The sequence below is a fragment of the Megalobrama amblycephala genome, linkage group LG5 (genome assembly GCF_018812025.1).
Source record: "Megalobrama amblycephala isolate DHTTF-2021 linkage group LG5, ASM1881202v1, whole genome shotgun sequence".
NCBI lineage: Eukaryota > Metazoa > Chordata > Actinopteri > Cypriniformes > Xenocyprididae > Megalobrama > Megalobrama amblycephala.
The window spans coordinates 25895679-25918553 of record NC_063048.1 but is presented as its reverse complement, the minus strand read 5'-3'; the positions used below and the strand labels follow the sequence as shown (position 1 = coordinate 25918553).

Below are 22875 nucleotides of genomic sequence, written 5' to 3'. Positions count from 1 at the left end.
TGTTTCAGTACTGCTCAGACAAACAAGAAAGCAAGTTTTTGGATTCATGTTGTGGGGTTTTAATTTACATATTGAGATTTGGCATCTTAAAATATACACACAACAGTAGTTTCACATCTCAACACTGAACATAATGACAAACAAAATCAACTGCCACAACTTAGGCAACAAGATCTTTCACAGAAAGAATATAAAACTCCATAGAGAGAAAAAAAAAAACTGTCGTAAATGAATGTTATGGCTGTTACTATTCATACGAGCAGGAAAAATGGGATGGGAACCACAGTCTTGTATTATTCAGCAATTTTTTAAATTTAAATATTGTAAGACATGTAAAGAGAGCAGATTTTTGACCTGATCATTCACAGTGTTGAAGTTTGTAGCAGTTATCTGTCATTAGTCTGTATCGCCAACTGAACCAATTAGAAATCAGTACAAATTGCATTTTCATGTTGCACACATCTACATCATATACTCTATTTTTCTTTGCAGAACAATAACACATGATTTATGTTAAAATACACAGTTTTACACATTTAAACCAGTCCCTAAATCCCCCTTATCATTCATGCATCACATCAGTGCTTATTTAATGTGCTCCTTGATAACCTTGGAAAACCACAGATTATCCATTCACTTATGTTAAATAAAAGTTGGAGCAACAACTAGCAAGAGCTTGTTGTCCATTTATGTATTACACAAAACCCTTATTCTTTCACTAGAGACATATAATATATTCTATTATACAGTGCTTTCAAAACACACAATCCATTTCATCCTTTAATAAGACTGAAACAATACATACCATTGGGTAGAGGTGTTGGTAGAATATAAAGTTATTAAAAAAACAAAAAAACAAGATAATAGGATGCACCATGAATCTGGGTATTTTAATTACTGAAATAAGCTAAAATGTTTTTTTTTCCTCTCAGGTGTTGTAATTATATTTTATAAAAATGATTAAGATGTATTAAATATGATATTAATAGGAAGGAATTATTACAGGTAGGAAATACTTCATGACCTGAGTGTTCTTTGCATTGATGTTTGCTTTTGTATAGTTTGTTTTTTTTAAACATGCGAACGGGTTTGACATATGACAAAATCAATTTTTGCATGATTAATTTCTGCTGGTCAGAGATATGTACTTTACATAAAATACACACAAATAATAAGGAATGCAAATTTATCATACAGTAATAAACATTTGGCAAAATGTAAAGTGTGTATGTGGTAAGAAGTTATCCAAGATGAAAATTAAGTAATAACCACTTGCATTTGTTGTTTTGTTCTTAAGGAAATGGAGTCATAAAATAATTTAAATGTCAAAGAATATGCAAAAACCAACATTTTTGATTTTTGTTGTTGTTGTTGTTGTTGTTGTTGTTATGAAAGGTCACTTTAAGTTTCAAAAGAATACCTTGTGAAAATTCTATAACACCTGAGATAGACTAGCTGGCTTTAGATCTACATCTGAGTTAATTTATTATTGTTATTAATTTTCATGAAACTTTTAAATTTCTCTCTGAATGTTTTATGACAAATGTTCAAAAACATTTTTTTATTATGTACTAAAATAATTGTATTCCCTCATACATCTTTACACCCTTGGACAACGCCAAGGGAAAGAATTTTAATAGCATAATGTAATTGCCATGTTGGTTATGAATAATGCATTTGGCACTAACTGTACCATCATCAATAAACAAATACAGAGCAAAAAAATTCCCTAATATGAGCTGCATGATATGCTACCAGATTCAGCCTATTGGGAGTTAAACAAAACATTAAAACACAAAGAAATGTTAAATGTTTGTTAAAAGAGTAAAATAATAATGAAGGAACAGGCAGAGGGCGGCATGCGGTCTGCAAAGTGCTAAGTTGCTTGTGCGTAGAGTAATACCTATGGCAGTGCAGCGTTTGAGCTGAGTTTGCAGATGATGTTCGCTTTATGTCCTTTTAGCTGCTCTCAGCATGTTGATCCTGCTTGTCTACCTCTGGTAACTGCTCTCTCCAGAAGGTGAACTGGCTGAAAGTGTCTGAACAGGGGAAGTCGGTGGTGTTCCCTCGGATCAGAAGAGGGAAGACATGATCTACGACCTCACACAGACGGCCATAACTGTAAAACAAGCGAGAATGTTTTTTTTTGTTTGTTTTTTTCAAAATTTACTGTCAGACTGTCAAGCTCCAAACTATATAATAATGTCATAATGCAAAAAAAAAAAAGAGAGAGAGAGAGAAAAGAAATAAAACCATCCCAAAACAGGGTAAGCTTTAATGCAAAGTTGGTAATTTTTCTTTTAAATTGAGAAATGTTTTAATTAGATCACTTACGATGATATGTTGGTCTTTGCATGTTCTTGGATGAGCTCTCCCCTAGGATTCACAGTGAATATTCTGTTCAGAGGCACTCCCACCTCTTTATATGAATAAACATCCTAGAGAGAAGAACGTCCCTTAGAGATTTGCATAAAATAAAGGCAATGTTTTGCAAATTTTGCTACTAGTACTTACTGTTGCCCTGTTTCCAAAAGCAGCATAGAAAGGTTCTGTGTTTGGATAGAACAGATTTTTAATATCGGTCAGACATTCGATTTTAAACTTTTCTGGCTTCTTCTCAATGACCTCCCTGAAATTGAAAGAAAAGACATTAGTTACTATATGACATTAACATTATTATTTAAAGCCTATACAGTATGTGTTTTGTGTGTGTTCCGACCTGTGAAATGCAGAGAACAGACTACTAGGACTAAGCAGCACCGGTCCCATGGGTAGCATAGTGCCTCTTTCATTAACCCAGTGCAGGTAACCCCGGGTCATATCAGCCATGCCAATAGCCCGAGCTGAACAGTACATAAATTTGTAGCCGTTCCTGTTTGACAATGAGTTTTAGATATATTAGACATTTTAAAAAGGACCAAAAATCTTTTTTTCTCACATTTGATAGATGTGACATGCTCTGTATGTGGTGTGTGACTCACTGGCTGACTCTGTGGTAGAGTCGGGCAATACCCTGATGAGTCCAGTCTTTACCCAGTGTCGGTAATATGTGGCCCAGGGTGTCAGACCTGAAAGAGACTTTGCAATTTATACTGCATACTTCATTTTTTACATCTGTCAAGCCCATTATATTGCCTCAGGAAGTTCACATAAGGTGTCTCACCTTGTGATGGTGCCATCAATATCTGAAATCACTATCTTGTCATCCCAGTTCCACAGATAAATGGTGCCCTCACAGCGACAGGTGCCTTGGTACTGGGTGGTGACGCTGAAGACCACATCATTGGGGCCATCTTTTAAGTGCAGACTGGCCTGAGAAAAAAAGAACATGCTTGTAGCATGGGTTTCCATTACATACCGTAGTCTCTGATTGCTTTATTGAAAATGGAGATGCTTACTAGCTGTTCTGGGGACAAACGAAGAGTCTTTCTGTAGCAGTGGCCTCCAGAGCTGTGGAGAACTTCAGGCTGATTGCTCACAGGATTCTGTTTAGCACTTTCACTGTCATCTTCACTGGATGATGATTCATCCTTTAATCTAGTAAAAAATAACACCGCCAGCTAGTCCAAAATGATGCATACTCTATAAACCTACATTCTCAATGCTATAAAATGCATTTATGTTCGAATTTTGATTGATATGACATATGTGACCCTGGACCACAAAACTAGTCATAAGGGTCAATTTTTTTTAAATTGAGATTTATACATCATATGAAAGCTGAATAAATAAGCTTTCCATTTATGTATGGTTTGTTATGGTATTGTATGTTATGGTATTGTATGTATGTATAGGATAATATTTGGCTGAGATTTGGCTTGAAAATCTGGAATCTGAGGGTGAGGCCTTTAAAGTTGTCCAAATGAAGTCCTTAGCAATGCAAATCCACTCACAAAAATATTTTATATATATATATTTACGGGTGGAAATTTACAAAATATCTTCATGGAACATGATCTTTACTTAATATCCTAATGATTTTTGGCATAAAAGAAAAATCAATCATTTTGACCCATACAATGTATTGTTGGCTATTGCTACAAATATACACGTGTGACTTATGACTGGTTTTGGGGTCCAGGGTCACATATTTTGAGACCTGATTTCGTAGTTACTTATATAGAAATCTCACCAAGAACTGTAATTCTCTTTGAGTCTGTTTAGTTCTAAAGGCCTGAGAGACAGCGTAAAATGTTCATGTTAAACTAATATCATAACTTTTTTTGATGCAAGAGACCTTGATTAAAGGCCTGTTCATACCAAGAAGTTGAATAGCAAAGGAACCTAGTGCACCTACTGTTGGAGAGTGAATTTGCATTTTTATTCTGCCCACAGACGTATTTCATGTGAAAACTGAATTGAATGTTCATATTGAACGTTCCAGTTGGTGTGAACATACCTTAATATTATACAACTGTACTTCAGCTAAAAAGTGCTCAAAAAATACAACATATGACCCAATTAGCAAGAACAATGGGTCTCATCCACTAATAATTGCATGGATTATTCGTATTGATACGCACATGGATTTGTTCTTAACTCTGATCGAACGTTAATGAATTTGGGGTATTCTAATTTGCATAAAACATGCCCAAACCATGTTCATATAAGGGCTTTCTGTACACCCTTTTGTCACTCTCAGCAAACATGAATCTCTCTAAAGACGCGCTGAGAGCAAGTGCAGCAAGATCCTCGAGCAATGCCAAGTGTGCCATCCTCACACAAGTTCAAACACAAAAACATCTTTAATACAGGCCCAGATTAAAGACCTCTGACTAGCCAAATGTACATAACACAAACTGAATCTTTATGCAGAAACTCGCATGATTTGTTCATGAAAACGTTCGTACACAGATTCACGGTTAGTGAATGAGACCCATTGTTGTTTTTCTAAATGTAATACATTAGGTTTAACTTTTACCTGCTCACAGTTCCTGTTCTTATAGACTCCTCTCCACCTTCAATCTGGTCTGATGCTGATTCCTGTTGCAGTAAGAATCACAGTAACTCAGCTATACTTTGATTTGCATGCTTTTATTATATACATAATATTTGCAAACCTGCGAGAAGTCAAAATGTCTTTGGATAAATCTGGTAACACTTTACCTTTAATTAAGTTCACAATTATTTACCATATGCAATAATGCAAACATACCGATTTGGAGCTGTTGTTTCTGCCCCGCCATGAGAACCACCAGCGTCCTCCTTTCTTGGGCATCTTCTCCTTCATGATGTTCTCAACTGTGGCCTGGAGCAAACGTACAGAGCCCCTGATACTCAAAACTCAAAAACTAAATGACAGGATGACTGTGACTAAACACACATGCAGCTAATAAATAAACACAAATTCACAAAAACGTACAGGACTAGTGCCGAACACGCTAGGAAAACAGTATGTGAAGAAACCAAGAGCAGAGTAGACATAACTCAGACAGGAATACTTAGCGCAATGGCGCACAATGGGATGGGATGAGGGGAGATCAATTAAAAAGAAGAAGAAAAACAAGGAGGAGGGAAGAGACAAAATTTAAAACCCCTGGAGTGCCATGAGAGTCGGGGTGCAGTATACACAAGGACATTAAAAAGCCATGAAACACTCGCCAGGAGAAGACAAACAATACAGAAACACCACTGTGATGTATTTTATCGTTTACCTATTTAAACAATCCAGTAATTGGGTCTGTACTGACTTTAAGTAAAAATTATGCTAAATAAGCAGAGGTGTCCAAAAAATTATAGATATTCAAAAGTGAGACAGTACAGTAGTTTTATTATTATTATTATTATTTGTATATGCAGGACAAAGAGGTTTCCAAGTGAACATTTTCTTTGTTGTAATGCACCTGCAGGGGGCACATGTATCCCATGCTCAAATAAAGAATTCTTTAAACTATTAGGTAAATTGTAAATACATTAAATCCATTTAATGAATTGGTGAAAAGTTTGTATGATATCAAGTATCTTTTACTGATGGAACTAAAGTTAAGTCACCTATTTTCAGTGTATATACATCACCAATCAACCAATGTTTGAGTTTGATATTAACAAGCTTAAATGAGCTTTATTTAAACTACTACAAGGTCACATTGTCAGTGTTGGATGGATACCTAAAGACCTTTATGTACACGTGTGTGTTGTTTATGCAGTCCTTACCTTTGGTAAGGGCTTCTGAAAAACCTGCACGGCCAGTACGATAGGAGCAGCTGTGGTCCAGTTATAATACCTTTGTGGGGAGAAAAAAAACATGAAATAATTAATAAATGTATTAAATAAACTACTTATTTCTAAGGTTATGAGTATTTTGACACTGCTATAAGTTTTTTTATGTGGCACACATGACATACTTGGTTCCAATCTTTACGACCAGGTTGGGATCATCAATGATAGATGGATTATCTGCAAACTCTTGATAAGATATTGCTCGTTCCTCGAATTCCTCTGTGAATGAAAGATTGTGAAGACTTTAATTGCTTAATTACTTACCCAGCTAATGAAATCTAGAAGAAAACTGGGTATTAATACAGAGTCTACATAATAATTGAACAGCAACTGAAAATACATTATTTTATACTACCTTTGAAAAGTTGTGTCAGTAAGATTTTTGTTTGTTTGTTTTTTGTTTTTAATCAAAGCTGACAGTAAAGAAATATATTAAAATACACATCACAACTTCTCCTTTTACCTTTAGTGATCTCTCTGTTTTCTGACAATCCTCCACATAGAGAGATGGCAATATGAGGCAAGTCTCCTAACTGGTCAGAAAAGCTGTCCACCCCACTGTCCATTCCACTGCTGCCCACTGACTGAGGGGACTGATTTGCACTTCTCGGATCTGCCCCACCCCTCACAGAAGTTGCTCCATCACTGAACAACAGAAATAAATTTAACAATTAAATATAATTTAAAATACTTACATTGTTTAAACATAATCAGTAATTTACCTCTTTGGAAAGTACAAGGCTGCCACCTCAGGTTCCAACTCTGTGATGTCATCCAGATATATTCCATCTGATCCCAAGTGCCGGCTCCTTTTGTCTAGGAATTGATGTATTGTGAAGTTATACATGTTTTAAATAGCCAAAGTGTCCTACTTTGTAAAACATCATTTCAGAGATCATATTTAATGCCATATGCCAGAAAAAAAAATGTTCTCTACCTTTTCTCTTGGATGGAGAGTCTGTCTTGCTAATGGCATGAGCCCCAGGACTGTGACGGCCCTCCTCTAAGTCTGTGATAAGATGGGCGGCTGCACTGATGGCCTCCACATCCACAGCAGGGGCAGATGTTGCCTCTCCAGCCCTGAGATTAGGCACATACACATCATTGCCCTGAGACTCCACCGTTCCATCCCCAGTGATGGCTCTGAAGTGCGTACTTTCAGAAGGTGGGATTGATCTTGGTGTCACCACCATGGGCTCTGACAGGGGCATCAGGAATGAAGGCTGTGTAAAAAGGAAGATGTACAGTTAATGGATTCAGGTTTGTTAATTTGCTGTGGCCATGTGGCATAGCTAGTGATTACTGTACCTTGGCAGCATAAGGCAGCTCTCCCCATGTCCACAGCATCTCAGGGTTGTCAGGTTTCTCTTTACCTCTCTGACTGGCCAGCAACTCGGAATCACTCTTGGGTGTAGATGGCAAGGAGCTATTTGGACTGCAGTAGGGAGGAATGAGATGGAGACATTGAGAAATATTTAGATTAATTGTTGGTTTGTATTTATACAGCTGTAGTGAAATAAGCTGGTAAGAATGCCTTTTCATTCCTTATACTGCAAAACTGAATTCCATGCTTGACAAACAAAGCAAAAATCTTAAAATTGGGCAATACACTACAGAAATGTGAGACTTTTTTAAGCTTAAGTGAAACCTTATGGCTTTGTTGCAAGTTTATTTACATTACATGGTGACTGCAGTGGTTACCTGTATGTGGACTGGAACATGGCTGTTTGTTGAGGGCAGGAAATGGATAATCCCGAATTGGTGGGAATGGGTAAAGAGCATGTCTTCTCCAGCCCTGTACTGTGGGTCAGAAAACAAAGCTTTAGATTCAAATGTCCATTATATGAATCTCATATATAGAAAAAAATCAATATTTAAGCACAATACTAAACAAGTCTGTTGTAGAATAAATACAGCTAAATGTTTTGGCATGTATTGTGCATTATGATATATTATCATTTTAATCACCATACTGTAGCTGGGCAACAGTTTACTGATGATTAATCTAGCCTTCGGTACAGTCTCATATATATAGTTGAGAGGCTCTTTTGGTGTTCTATACTAGTCATGGTACATTGTTGTCTCTTTTGCAATATATTAAATACATTTACTGTAACTTGCAATTGTGACTTTGTTTGTCATAATTGCAGTGTGACCACAACTTGGCTCCCTCTAACTACATCTTTTTGAAAAATACCAGTAAGCGTACCTTTGAACACCAGTCCAGTTCCCTTCAGACTGTTTGTATGTGCTGCTAGTTCCTTTCACCTGCTCAGCAAACAGTTCATGTGACATGGCTCTAAAAACACATGCAAGTATAGGCAGACATAAGTATATACACTCGCAAAAGGAAAGAGTAAGACGATGTACACATTTAAAGTCGATTTAGATGTTCCATGCACATAGACAAACCAGGATAATCTGAAGTGATTGTCTTTAACAGGCTCATTCTTCCAAGAAGACAGAAAGCATTGAGGGGATTCTAAAGACATAGTCTCTGGATTCAAACTGCTGCTTTACTGAGCAACACATTCTTGAGTTACATTACTTCCCAGCTGACTCTTTTTTGGCCTTGTGAACAGCATTTTCCCAGTGGCCTTTACAGTCACTTTTTAAATTTATTACTGGTACCTGGGAAACAGTTTCTTGGTAATGCAAGGCATGTAGTTGACTTAAGTGTAGTGGAATCTGCTTATCCAGATAGAACAGATAAAATACATAATTTGTCATCCATGGGAATGTAAGAAGAGAAAGGATGTTGTTAAACTGATTTATATTGCAATGCAAATCATTTCTTTCCTTGGATATGTGTGGGTAATGCTAGATTGCCCAGCATTACAAAGGACTCCCCTCGAGCTGGAGCCAGAACTGGCATGGTTTCATGGATTTCGTGGAAAAACATTGGAGGGGCTGTTTGAGCTGCTTGTTTACTTCAGCAGTGGGACTGGCGACCTATTTTTCTCCACTTTGCCTCTCTCTCCATTGCAAAGCTTATTCGAAGAGTGAACAAACAGACACAGCCCACATCCCAAGAACACTGCAACTGGAATCTTTCCAGCATACTTGCAGCAAACAAATTATGCCACTGCAATCACATAATTTGTAGTGATTTCAGATGGGTTAAGAGAAGGAGGATCTCTCATTACAGAACCATCTGTTTTGCCTTTCATGTTGCATGTGTTTGTCCTCTATGCTCTACACAGGAAATAAATTAAGCTCCACAGCTTCTGCCAAGCTGAACTCCCAGAAAAGTGTGATTTAGATTCAATGTGAGATCTTGGCAAGACCACCATCCCCATTTAGCCACATATAATGAAAGTGAATGGTGACCAGGGGATTTCAAGCTCCAAAAGACACCACAATGCCATCCATCGCAGCTCTCAAAACTCAAAGTTCTCATGTATTCAAAAAAAGCCCATCAAAATGTGCCACAACAGGTTGACGTCAGTGATACCAAATGACATTGGCTTTTACATGTCTCTAAAACAATTGCAATGTGATAAATTTGAATGTGCAAATAATTCATATGGTCTACTTCTGTTTCTTTTCAATTTTGGTGCTTGACAGCCCCTGGTATGGAAAAAAAATGGCATAGATTTTCAAAATTTCTGCTTTTGTGTTCCATGGAAGAAAAAAAAAATCATACAGGCTCAGATCGATATGAAATTTAATGTGCATAATAATATTTCTCCAATTAAAAAACGTTCTCCATACTGTTTGTTCTGACCTGCTGCCTGTAGCTACTGTGTCATCATCAGAACTCATGTCGATGGTAAACATGTCCTCATCTTCTGAAAAGTCTCCATTGTCCTCTCGCTTCATGCTGTCAACTTTAGATTTTCTCCTCCTCTTCCTCCTCTTCTTCATTATTGAACTGTCACCAGGGGACTGCATGGGGCCCAGGCTTTGAATGGAGGTTCCGTTTCCAGACTCAGACAGACGGGACAAGCCTTTTCCCACTTGGGCTTGCATTAGGGCAGAGCCTTCTGAAATGATGGGTGATGTAGCCAAGTGGGATGGCACCATCTCCTGTAGACAGAGTAATAAATAGTATGAAATTTAGACATACTTTAGGGAGTTGTTGCATTTTTAGTTTTTTGGTAACAGTTTACAATAAGGTTCATTAGTTAACTACATTAGTTAACATGAACTAATAATAAACTGCACTTCTATAGCATTTATTAGTCTTTGTTAATGTTAATTTCAGCATTTACTAATACATTATTAAAATCTTGTTAACATTAGTTAATGCACAGTGAATTAACATGAACAACTGTATTTTCATTAACTAATGTTAATAAAGATTAGTAATTACAATAACAAATGTATTGCTCAGGGTTTCTTCATGTTTTTTTTCCTTTCCGTTTGGAGGACAACATCTTGACTTGTTTGTAGCAAATATTCAAGTATTTTTTTATTGACCTATTTTATATTTAGAAATAGGTGTTGCAAAAAGTTAATATTGGACCTTGCTATGGTGTGTTGTAGGCAAACAGTTCCCTTACAAAAAACTCTATCTGCAAATACAACCATTCATTCATATAATATGAACATCAGTGTAAACTGTATCCTTAGACTGTGTCTGCTTAAATCCAAGAAGCACAACACTGTGACCTTAATGCCATGTGATAGATCGCTGCATGTTTCATTATAAATATCTGGCTTCATAAAACGTAAGTGCATAGCTGTTACAGAGTAAGTGCATGGCATGTTACCCTTAACAGAGCCATTTGGCTGACACAGAGACAAGTGTGAGTTTTCAGGATACCTATTTGAATAATATATGTCATATTTTTGTGTATGATATTCCAAAAAAATCTTGTAATTTCTTGTACTGCCAACAAAACAATCCCATGTTCGCTGCACTTCAGTCAAAGGCCTCTTCTGTCTTAAAACTGATTCTAAATAACACGCATTATGTTTGTGTCATGCTCACACCATAGTCTAAAACATACTCTAACCTTGAGAGAGAATAAGCAGTTATGTAACCGGCAGTCCGTGAACATGGGGCACTTTGGTGTCCATTTTTAGAATTAGGGGTAGAACTACTTCTGCTAATTCTATAGAATAACATATACATAAAAGTAATAAAGCATGAAAAGTATCAAATGTTTTAATTTTTAACAAAATATTTATTTTTTGAACTTTTTCAACTACATTTTGATTTTATTTTTATGTTTATTTAATGTTCATTGCTAATACATTAAATAAAAGATATTAAACATTGTGGTAGGCTTTGTTCTGAGATGTAAATATGAATATATAGGGTAGCTCTAACTCACGTTTATTTATATAGCGCTTTTTTACAGTACAGACTGTTTCAAAGCAGCTTTACAGTGATAACAGGAAAATGATGCAAACAGAGTTAATTTTGGCTGTACAGCAGCTATAAAAGAAAACAGTGTCATTGTTCAGGCGAAGTGCCATTACATACATATCTAGAAAATCATCTCCTAAAATACTACACCAAAGCATCCAATGTATTAAATGTCCTTCTCTAGAAGTGTAACACTTGTATTTAAAACAGGATATCATATTTACATAAATTACTTTAGTTAGGAGTGTAGCAATTTCATATTCCTGTGCATGCAATCCAGTGATAGCCATTTGTTTGCTATTGGCTATATTTAGTCAAATGAAGCAAAACAGGTTCAGGCAAATGGTCAGTGATTCTGCCAGCATAATTTAGAGAGAACATAATATTGTTACACCGCTGTATGTCAAAAAGAACAACATTATTTCAGTAGCATAAGGCAATGGTTGAGGGATCTTAGGACAAGTGCTCTTTTCAGCCACTGTCACAATCCTTCAAAAGCTAGAATGTTCCACATGAGCGCTAACCAGGGGAGCCATTCTAGCAATTACCGAACGCAGTGTACCTCAGCAGATATTCATCTCAGGCATTTGTGCCTGTGATGAGCAAGAAACCATCTGTGGTCAGAAAGTAATGAGGAAGGGGAAGACTAAGCCAGGAGGATAACCAACATTACACGACATAAGCTTTTCTTATCTCAGCAGTCGGACAGTGTTTCAGGGCTTTTCTCCTGTGCATTACTTTGCCCTTTAAACTGGCCAGCTTTTTCTTTCAAGCAGGGCAGCAGAAAGTTGGGTCCAGTTTTAGACAGGACAACAGTGGCCTTGGCAGAGTTCTAGAGCAAAGTGTTCAAGCTCAGGTAACAGAATGCGTGCAGTGAGATTGTTTCCAGTAATCAAGTTCAGATTTCAAGCTATGGTACTCACGAAGAGACTTGCATACATCGTGTTGCATTTCTCAGTTCACATAGACCCTTGGCCGGCATAAAAAAAAACGCTACAGGATTTATTGTTTGACACAGGACACCAGTACTCACCTCATCACTTTCTGTTTCTTTGACAAAGAATGCCTCTCCATTTTCACCCAGTTTCATTTGTAAACTGACCGGCTCCCCATTTATCTCAATGTCAACCTGAGGAGAAAGGGAACAAGGAAAGCTGTCACTATAATAAAGACAATTTACAACAGTAATCCATGTGCAACACAAAGTCAATGACAATGCTAATTTTATCTCATCTTCAAACAACTGCTGTTCCCTTAAGTCTGCAACTTAAAAGACTTTATTTATGTCCATATGTCCATGGCTTTGATATATTTTTCTTGATATGTGACACCAGACGTTCTGGACATTGGACAGGATTACCATGTCTTAAATGGATAGTTCACCCAAAAAAGAAAATTCTGATGTCATTTACTCACCCTCATGTCTTTAGAACACAAATGAAGATATTTTTAATATTCTCTCATGACTTTTGTCCATCCATTTAAAGTCTACACAACCAAATCTTTCACACATTAAAAAGTACAAAAAAAAGAAGACTTTGTAAAAGTAATCCATATGAATTAAACAGTTTAATCAAGGTCTTCTGAAGAGACTGGATCACTTCATACAATGAACTGATTTAATTTAGGCTTGTATTCACATTTAAAAATTGATCATACATAAAGCCCATTAAATATGGTAAACAGAAGCTAAAAAATGCTTGCTTGATGCACAAAAGAACAAACCTCACTGGTTCTTGCAGAAGCTTGAATGTGCTTGTGTGACGTGACAAACCTCACTGGGACAAACAAGCACAATAAAAACACAGTAAGACACTATTCCAAGACTTTTAAAAGCACTTGGTATTTGTTGGTTCTGTTTGGATCTTGAAGACTTTAAAAATCCTTTTGTTAAAATAAAAAAAAAACCCTCTATACAAGTTTGAGGGATTAACATAAGGGTGAGTAAATATCTCTTTAACACACACAAGATGAATCAGCGAGTTTGTAAGCTGCAAATATATACAGTACATATCTCGTGCACTGCCACCCTAAAACATGCCTGCACTAGTGCTTACCACTTTCTCCCGTGAGCGCAGCACTCCCATCTTGCCAAAACGGACATGAAAAGGCGAGCACTGCAGAGTGCTGTCCGGCTGACGCACCACAATGACATCAATACAGCCGGAGAGGGTGGCAGGGTTCAGCCCTCTGTACAGCTCCTTCACCTGCACGAAAACCTGACCGGCCAACTGACCCACGTAGTTCATGGTCTGACTCTGAAACAGAGAGATTTCTAGATTTTAAAGGGGGACATGGGGTCTAAAGTGGACACAGTGCAAGGGGTGTACATAACTGAAACCACTCAAATCAGCACCATCTTAAAATCTATTTATTTAGATTTTCCATTTAATTATTAAAATGTATCAATTTATTTTGTTTGTTTCAGCTTGTGGCACTCCCTGAGAGAATATGTTATCTGATACTCTCTTACATTTAACAAACAAGTACTTGATAATTTTATCATTATGTCAAGCAATATATTTCTCTGTGCACTTCAGCACTAACATGAGTAGCTTTTTGTGTGAAAGTACACAGTCAACTCTGTAAAGGCAACTGTTGTTTTGATGAGCCATCTCTGGGTTAAGAGAGTATGATAATACCAATAATAAACTTTTTTTAAAAACACTAAAATATTCAGCAAGTCTAATCTCAGTGGGAAGAGAATTCCAGAGTTTTGGAGCCAAAGAAGAAAAAGCCCGGTCACCCATAGAACGCATGGTAAAACGCATTGAAGGAACAGTTAAAAAGCCAGAATCAGAAGAACGGAGATTTTGTCTTGTGGTGTAGACAGCTAAACTGTCAGACAGGTATTGTGGCACTAAACCATGCAATAACATGAAAACATATTCGACATCTCTGAACATTGTCTTCTATGATTGTGCAAAGATTTGCAGCTGCAGGTTTACTGGAGAAAAAAAAAAAAAAAAAACCTGTAGAGCAAAAACATGCTTTCTTGCTTAACTCAAGCCCAGATCTCTTTGGCAATTTGGGTGAAAGGTAAAATATCATTGAAACCCCTAAAGACTTCAAGTGGTAGACACAATGACATTGCTCGAAAAAGGATTACAAGTGGTGTTCCTTCTTAAGCATTGCCCCATTGCATGCTTTACCAACCCAGAAAACTATTGCCTCTCTGTAGTTAACAACACGTAATGATTAAAGTAATTAGCTAATTGCAAGTTTCTGAGAAAAAAAAAGTGTGTGCACTATTACAATATGCGATCTAGGTCTTGTGTAGATCACACAAGGAACAACAAGTTTCCCTGGCATTAATGAGGAGAAAAATTATTTTGTATGCATGCTTGTCAGAGTCCTCACACTTGTTGACCTATGAATTTTTTTGACTAGCTTATGACCATTCCATCTGTTCATGATTACTGGCAAAAGGATTTATTTAGAAATCTTTTTTTCTTGACGGATTTCCATTTGTATTTCAGTGCCAATTTTCTGAATTAACAGAATTAAACATTTATATTAGGACTGTACAAATGACCTTCAACAGACAAATTGAAGCTGCATGTGGTCAAATATTTTAAGCAAGTGAAATACTTGAGGGAAATGCAAGAATGTATTTTCACTACAGGCCTGGAAATCACACTTTTAAAATCTTTCTAGGTTTTCCATGACTGTGGGTACTCTGGCTCTTAGAAAACCTGACAACCTTATTAACCCAAATAATTTGCCCTCTAGATGTAACCCTTGGATTATGTAAAAACCTTCAAGTAAGTCTTCATTGTTCATACACAACAGACTGGTCCTTTACATATACACAGACACTATAATCACATGGGACTGACATGGCTCGAATGGTTCTTCTGCTGTTAGATACTGGTGCCAATAATAGCACAAGCATCCAAATGTACAGTGCATCATCTATGATGCTTAATTTAACACTAGACCTGCAGGACAACTATTGCATAATTGCCCATACCCACAAACACTCAAAGACTCACTGAGCAAAGCCAAATATCCTCCAGACTAAGGTGATCCATATATATATATAAAATATAATTTTTTTTGTAAATCTAAGTTAAGTCTTGATAACTGCATGATTGCTATAGAAACCGAATGTCACGGATCATTACAGTCAGAGCAGAGGTCCAAAGAATGTAAACAATCATCCATTGTGCTATAAAAAGAGAAGCCCCTTTCACTGTGCATATTAACCAAAACAAATGCATTCATTTACGTTTGATGATGATTATAAACAGGATGGAAATGAGAAACCAGGGAAGGATGGAATTCCCTGTAATACATACGTGGGATGCGGCAGACGCGTTAGGATGTGACAGCCATTCAAATGCACTTAGTGGATCTTCGTACACTGCTGAATCCGGACCGGTTGATATTTGTTCGCTGCTCTTCGCTCATATGTATTTTGTCTCTACCGTTTGACTCACTGTTCTCTGACTGTCTGTGTTGGCGTTGTATTTAAAGCAGGGTGGAAACTGCTTGCAGTGAGTAGCAGACCCTGCCTCTGCAACTGACATCACAGTTAACCCTTTGCACCCATCTAAACTGCTAAATACGCGACGCGACAAACAGCTATAAGCTCCCGTTGACAGTCTACTGTATCCAATAGTATGCGCGCGACGCGTCTTTTACGTTTGTGGATGGAGTCATGACGTCGTCGTCAGTCAGTGGACCAATCAAACACTTGATTGGTCCACGCAACGCGACTAGAACGCAACGCGACTAGAACGCTCAAGTGTCAAAGGCAATATATGTTGTCCACTAATATGACAGCTCATTTTACATTTTAATTTCTTGCCTAATTTATATGTAATTATAATTGCTTGCTGAATCTACCATTACGGTGGTGAAGTAACGCTGACTATGCACTGCATTTAATGGATTTAACACACACAATTCTGCTCACGTGGCAGGAAAGCAGCAGCAGCTGAACTGGCAATCGAATGTTTACAGTAGCATGGGTGTGTGTGTGTGTGTGTGTGTGTGTGGCTGTGGCTGTGGCTGTAAGTCATCACAGAAAAGACATGTGGGTGGGTGAGTGGTGGTTTACTAATTATTATTCCACTACCATTACATGCTGTCAAAATAAAAGGTTTTTAACACCCTTACTGAACAGAAATATATGGGCGTATACTGCAAAATATAATGCAATATATTACATGATACATTTCCATGGAAACTAGTGCTTATATTTTTCAATATACTGCAATATATGCATTAATCATGTATGGCTATATATTAAGACAAAAATAGCATTACATGTAATATTCATTAAGTTTTATCCTTTAATGTGTACATATATTGCACGTACATGTTCCCATATAAATGTGAATGTACACACACACACACACACATATATATATATATATATATATATATATATATATATACACACACATATTCACAGAATGTTAAAGCAGATTTCTAGTTCCCAGCATTGCTTCTGTGTGTTCAAGAAGAGTAAATGTTAAAATGAAATGTTATTTCATGCGTTTTTGCTCGATATCAATATAGGAGGAGATCTGTTAGTGTTTAATGTTGGATTATTTTGTATTGTTAAAGGTTTTTTGGTATGTCTTGAGTTTTTGAGGTTACCATTGTGCTGAAGAGTAGACCCTGTGGTTACATTGACGATTGGCCAAATATCACTAAAACTGTAATTAATTTATTTGAAATGTTACGGCTGTGCAGAGAATACTTTAGTACATGCGGGTTTGCTTGTGCTATTGTTAACTAGCTTGAAAATAGGAAACATTTATAATGTAATTTATAAGAAATATATTACATAACATATTTCTATATGTGTGTGTGTTTATACTGCATGAGTACATATATCTTCAATATATTTATACACAAGCAGTACCATTTCTTATCACATGTACATCTATATATTATTAAGTGTATTACTAAATATACAATTACATACATTATGATATATTAGTAAATATATTGTGACATTTTTCAATATATGAAAAGCAGTAAATTATGTATTATTCAATATATTGGAATATATTAACACAATATATTATTCTGTATATTTTCAAATGTACTGTTAAATCATTTTGATAATTCATATACAGGGAAATATATTTTATTTGCGTGAGGGCATTTATGTCTCAAACACATGTTGCATACCAGATGTAGGCTGTACAGTAATCGCAGAGGGATTAAGAAAATCATGGTGAATTAATTTTGTATTGAATTTAATATATCAGCGTTTTCTGGGGAATTGATTTGAAAAGTATACCATGGTACTGCGAGTTTATCAGATGGTAAATATACTGATTGATACCATATTCATGTACCATTCTATTTACATTACTTGCAAAGATTATAATGCTACTATAACACCATGGTATTACCATGGTACTTTATCTAAAAGCGACACTTGCAACACTTGCTCTGCAAACATGACTATTTCTTTAAAAACAGTGATGTTTCTGCCTACTTCAAAGCCTTCATCAGACATCCCATGACAGACAGTGCATTACTTAGCTTTAGAATTGCAATGATGCATAGACATGCATCTTTACTGATTTTAAGATTTTGCTTTAGATGCCATTTGCACATGCCACTAAAAGCATCCATTCTTCTCATTCTGACATAGCAGTTATTGTAGTGTAGTGTACTGTGGTAACCCTGGTATCCTTTAAGAGGAATTTTAGATGGACAATGTGTGTGTGTATTTAAGTTCCGAAACTGCTGCCTTTCTCTGAAAAGAGTGAGTAAAGAAGACAAAAGTATGTGTATGTGTGTGCATGAGCAAGTTTCTGTGAAGCACTGTTCAAGCGAACAACCTAAGAGAAGCTTGCCATATAAAGAAAGGACTGCCCACCTCTCCGATTACACAGCATTCTCTCAGCACGCTCTCTATTTCATCATGATGCATTGATCTCTCCATTGGACAAACCAGCACACTAGAGTACATTCCAGAAACATTAGCATGGTTTCTAAGAATCAGAGAATGTGATTTAGAGGGTCTGGGGTCTGAGCAGTCCAAGGAGACTTTTAATGCTCTGTGTGATTACAATGTCCAAGTGCAGAAAAATATTAGTGAAGGAACTGAATAAGATATGTTGACATAGCTGTCAAGATACTAATAAACACTGATATATTTATATCAAACATTTCATACTATTTTCTGATATTCTGTTTTGCTGTCTCTTATCAGTCATACTGCAATCACACTTTGTCCATGGAAAGATTCACTATATTTAACAGTAAATGTAAATACTATCTTATGTACTCTAAAACCTGTCCTATGACTCTAAACATTTTGTTCTATAAGCTTAGCATGTGACTGATTGTGAAAATACATTCCCAAGAAAACTCATGAATGTGTTCACGTGGAGGAAGGGGGAGTCATCTGGGATGGGCTGTCTCCACCAATCAGAGTGGGGGCCTGTGACACAAGGCATGTGGGGTCATGTGACTAAACTGCTGACCTTACTATTGTAAGAGGGAAGGGTGATACTGAGACTCTTCAGTGAAGTGGGGCCTGTTTTTCTGCATCGCTCCATTGTGTTTTTGACGTCCCGGGGCAGCACAGTATGTACCATAGGCTGTAAAACGAGATTCTGCTCTGTTAGAATGAGGGATTGGGTTGTAAACAAGTGGAGGAAGTGTGTTCATGTAACAATGTGCAGCAACTCAAATTAAGCACCTCTCAAATAGACAGTATGCAACTCTGCAGACACTCAAAAACTCAAAAGTGCTAAATCAAACCTGAATTTCTCAGATTATATATATATATATATATATATATATATATATATATATATATATATATATATATATATATATATATTTAAAAAAAAAAACATTTTATAATAAAAATATTTTTAAAAATTAACTCTATTTTTGTTGTTGCATATGTTTTAAACAATTATTCATAATAAATTAACACTTTAAATTACCAACCCTAATTAAATTAAATAAGATCTTATATTTAATAAGTTCTCAGGCTTTTTGACTCCAAGGCTCCACAACAATATCCAAAGGCCCCCTAGTTCTAGTTTTATTTTCAAATCTCATTTTAATCTATGGACACCCCTAGTTTCTGTAAAAAAAAAAAAATAATAAAAAATAATAAATAAATAAAAAATAAAACATAATTATGCTTTAAAATTATTAAATTTTGGAGTCTGAATGAGCTATATGTTCTTCAGGCATTCCACCAACTTAAAAAAACAAACAAACATATTTACTCACAATTACTACCCGAAAACATATTGTAGAGCTTGGCATAACTAGAAAAAAAAGTATATTCATTATAAAAATGGCCATTGCGTTTTAAGATTTTGTTAATTCCAGGGACTGGTTGCATAAGCTGCTAAGACTTGTCTTAAAGGTTAGTCATCATTTTTCTTTAAGACTATTTATAACTGTTTTAAATCAGTTACAAAAAAAAAAGGAAAAAAAAAAGATAATTTTATACTAAAAAGTAAAGCTGATTAGCCCTTGACAAACTGCTAAGTCAGTGTTTATGCAACTGGTCCCAGGTCTACAAATCACACTTAGGCATATATATATATATATATATATGAGGAAGAGAATGTGGGAACCCTTTTTTTCCCTTTTTTTTTTTTTTAATAAATAATTTAAGTCATTTTAAGGCCCTTGAGCCCTGAGAATCACTGGACTTTTTGGAATAAGTAGTCTAACATGTTGAAGTTGAAGGAACATGAGCGGTGATATTGTATCTCGTCTCTCCTAAACCCCTCACACCACACAGAGTACAAAATTGGAAACCAAAGAACAGGCTTGGCTGGAAGATCATGCTGATGTCTGTTTATAGTCAATCAAGCTAAAGACTCTGTTCTCAAAAAACAGCAAAACAGTTTCCCTTGTCTCAGCACAAGCTGACTTGCTCTGCTGCAGTGGTATGCTAAAGGTGATGATATACAAGGCAAATTTTTGAGCAACGTTGCCAGGCAATGTTGCCGAGCGATGTTGCTTGGGCACTTTCCCATTGAGAATGGGCAACAAATTTTGATCTGAAGTATCCAGATGGAATTTTGTTGCTCATTCTCAATGGGAAAGTGCCCAAGCAACATCGCTCAGCAACATTGCCCAGCAACATTTTTCAAAAAGTATGATCACCTTAAGAGCTTTACATCAGTTATTTCAGTCTTGATGTAGCATTGTCCATATAAAACTTAAAGTGCATGTCCTAAAAGGGAGTTGAATTACATGAATCATTATAAACCTGCATCTGTTGTCTAGTTTGTATTTAATCACACTGCACTTCAGAGCAAACAGTAAAATATGAAAATATAAAATATGAATCATTCATTCTTTAATGACTGCAGCAGTGAATATACAACAATGTACAGTTCCTGACCTTCACTGCTCCTGCTGAACACCAGATCCAGATATCCAAATACCCTGACCTTTAATTAAACACCTGATGTTTCTTTTTTAAATTAAATGATATTGTACGGATGTCCTATTAACACATACTTTGACAAATTACATCACTTAAATGTTATGCAAACCTCGTCCGTCTATTTGGAAATGCCCATGTAACCTGACACAATGACGCACTTGATGCTCTTTGGTTCTAGGTCACATAACAGACTCTAAACAGACACACGCTCATGGTATCCCTGTCAATGACCGTCCCCCATTCATGCCAAACAGACATTTGATTCGCAGATGGCGAAAACTCCTCATGTTGCATAGAGTAATTAATAAACATCACAATATAATAAATATTCAAATTATATGTTAAATGCTAGTCCTATGCATAAGAACATATCTCAAATACTGTTGTCAAAATCCAAAAATCAAACTGTGTTGTAATATGCTGATGATTCATTCTTAAAATTAGAACCTGTCACTGGCATATAAGAACAATCACTGTTTCAGAACAATCTTTCAGGCCACAATCAGCAGAAAATTACAGAGAGTAAGAAATGAAGCTACACTAAAGCTACAGGGGAGACAAGCTACAGTTAAAGCTTTAAATACAATAAAGCAATTAAATTACGTCTATAATAATATCAAATCCAGACAGACAGTTTTCAGTGTTTTAGTCCATCATATTGAATATTAAACTGACAAATCACTGTGTGTTACCCATGTCCAGCTCGTCTCATTTGGGCCGAATCTCTCATCGTAGCCTTCCACTTGATCCTCTGCTATCATGATTCCATTATCCACTCGCTTATATGAAATAAGCCTTTATTACGAAGCTGAGACTAGTCCTTACTCAATGCTTGTGCTTACAACTGAGCGGCGAGCTATATACTGGGCTTGAAGGTGTTTTCATATACTAATTTTACCAAGTGTGTTCTTGGAATGGTGTCCACAGTCGAAACTTGAGAGGTCTGGCATGAAGAGCCTCAAGCGGTCAGACCCTCCCCGAGAGAGTGGATATCACTACAGCTTTCTCACAATTAGTATATAATCACTCACAAGGAAGATGCACACGTGATCTATAGACCAACCATATACACGTGCACAACCAACTCAAAGCGTTGTTAATGAGAAAAATTGAGAGCTGTTTCAGGCAGATGTAATACAAATGCCATTTCCACCACATCTCAAATGTATTCTCTTTGATAACATTTTGTAGTGGACATGACATTATAGCAGATTTTGTATGTATATATATATATATATATATATATATATATATATATATATATATATATATATATATATATATATATACACATACACACAAGCCGATTCCAAAAAGGTTGGGACACTGTACAAATTGTGAATAAAAACAGAATGCAATCATTTTCAAAGTTTCAAATTTCAATATTTTATTCAGAATACAACATAGATGACATATCAAATGTTTAAACTGAGAAAATGTATCATTTTAAGGGAAAAATAAGTTGATTTTAAATTTCATGGCATCAACACGTCTCAAAAAAGTTGGGACAAGGCCATGTTTACCACTGTGTGGCATCCCCTCTTCTTTTTATAACAGTCTGCAAACGTCTGGGGACTGAGGAGACTCAAGTTGCTCAAGTTTAGGAATAGGAATGTTGTACCATTCTTGACTAATACAGGCTTCTAGTTGCTCAACTGTCTTATGTCTTCTTTGTCGCGTCTTCCTCTTTATGATGCGCCAAATGTTTTCTATGGGTGAAAGATCTGGACTGCAGGCTGGCCATTTCAGTACCCGGATCCTTCTTCTACGCAGCCATGATGTTGTAATTGATGCAGTATGTGGTCTGGCATTGTCATGTTGGAAAATGCAAGGTCTTCCCTGAAAGAGATGACGTCTGGGTGGGAGCATATGTTGTTCTAGAACTTGGATATACCTTTCAGCATTGATGGTGCCTTTCCAGATGTGTAAGCTGCCC

The 22875-nt window shown here is 36.3% G+C and overlaps 2 protein-coding genes across 8 annotated transcripts in view; one reads left to right on the top strand and one right to left on the bottom strand.

Moving 5' to 3' along the window:
* pfn4 (profilin family member 4) overlaps positions 1-22875 on the top strand; it is a 28209-nt gene that overhangs the window by 2574 nt on the left and 2760 nt on the right. Inside the window, exon 5 of one of the 4 annotated variants that reach the window (XR_007184993.1) lies at positions 2018-2146. The exons of 2 other annotated variants lie outside the window; for them this stretch is intronic. The gene's annotated coding sequence lies outside the window, so the exon portion shown is untranslated. Of the gene's footprint in view, positions 1-2017; positions 2147-22875 lie in introns of those variants that run through there. One more of the 4 variants, XM_048191509.1, reaches the window with a different exon arrangement.
* On the bottom strand, positions 44-21815 carry lpin1a (lipin 1a). 4 transcript variants are annotated; one of them, XM_048191504.1, is made up of 21 exons: positions 21632-21815; positions 13594-13794; positions 12570-12665; positions 9947-10248; positions 8429-8518; positions 7921-8019; positions 7528-7654; positions 7157-7442; positions 6942-7035; positions 6683-6864; positions 6345-6438; positions 6154-6223; positions 5156-5248; positions 4922-4983; positions 3399-3537; positions 3164-3312; positions 2982-3068; positions 2720-2872; positions 2515-2629; positions 2335-2438; positions 44-2119 (listed from the first exon to the last, which is right to left on the bottom strand). In XM_048191504.1, the coding sequence occupies exons 1-21, from the start codon at positions 21698-21700 to the stop codon at positions 1960-1962; spliced, it is 2772 nt and encodes a 923-aa protein (XP_048047461.1). In that variant the 5' UTR covers positions 21701-21815; the 3' UTR covers positions 44-1959. The 4 variants fall into 4 exon arrangements, with proteins under 4 accessions (XP_048047461.1, XP_048047463.1, XP_048047462.1 ...); XM_048191506.1 differs by having other exon boundaries at positions 21615-21755; XM_048191505.1 differs by lacking the exon at positions 21632-21815 and adding an exon at positions 15838-16788.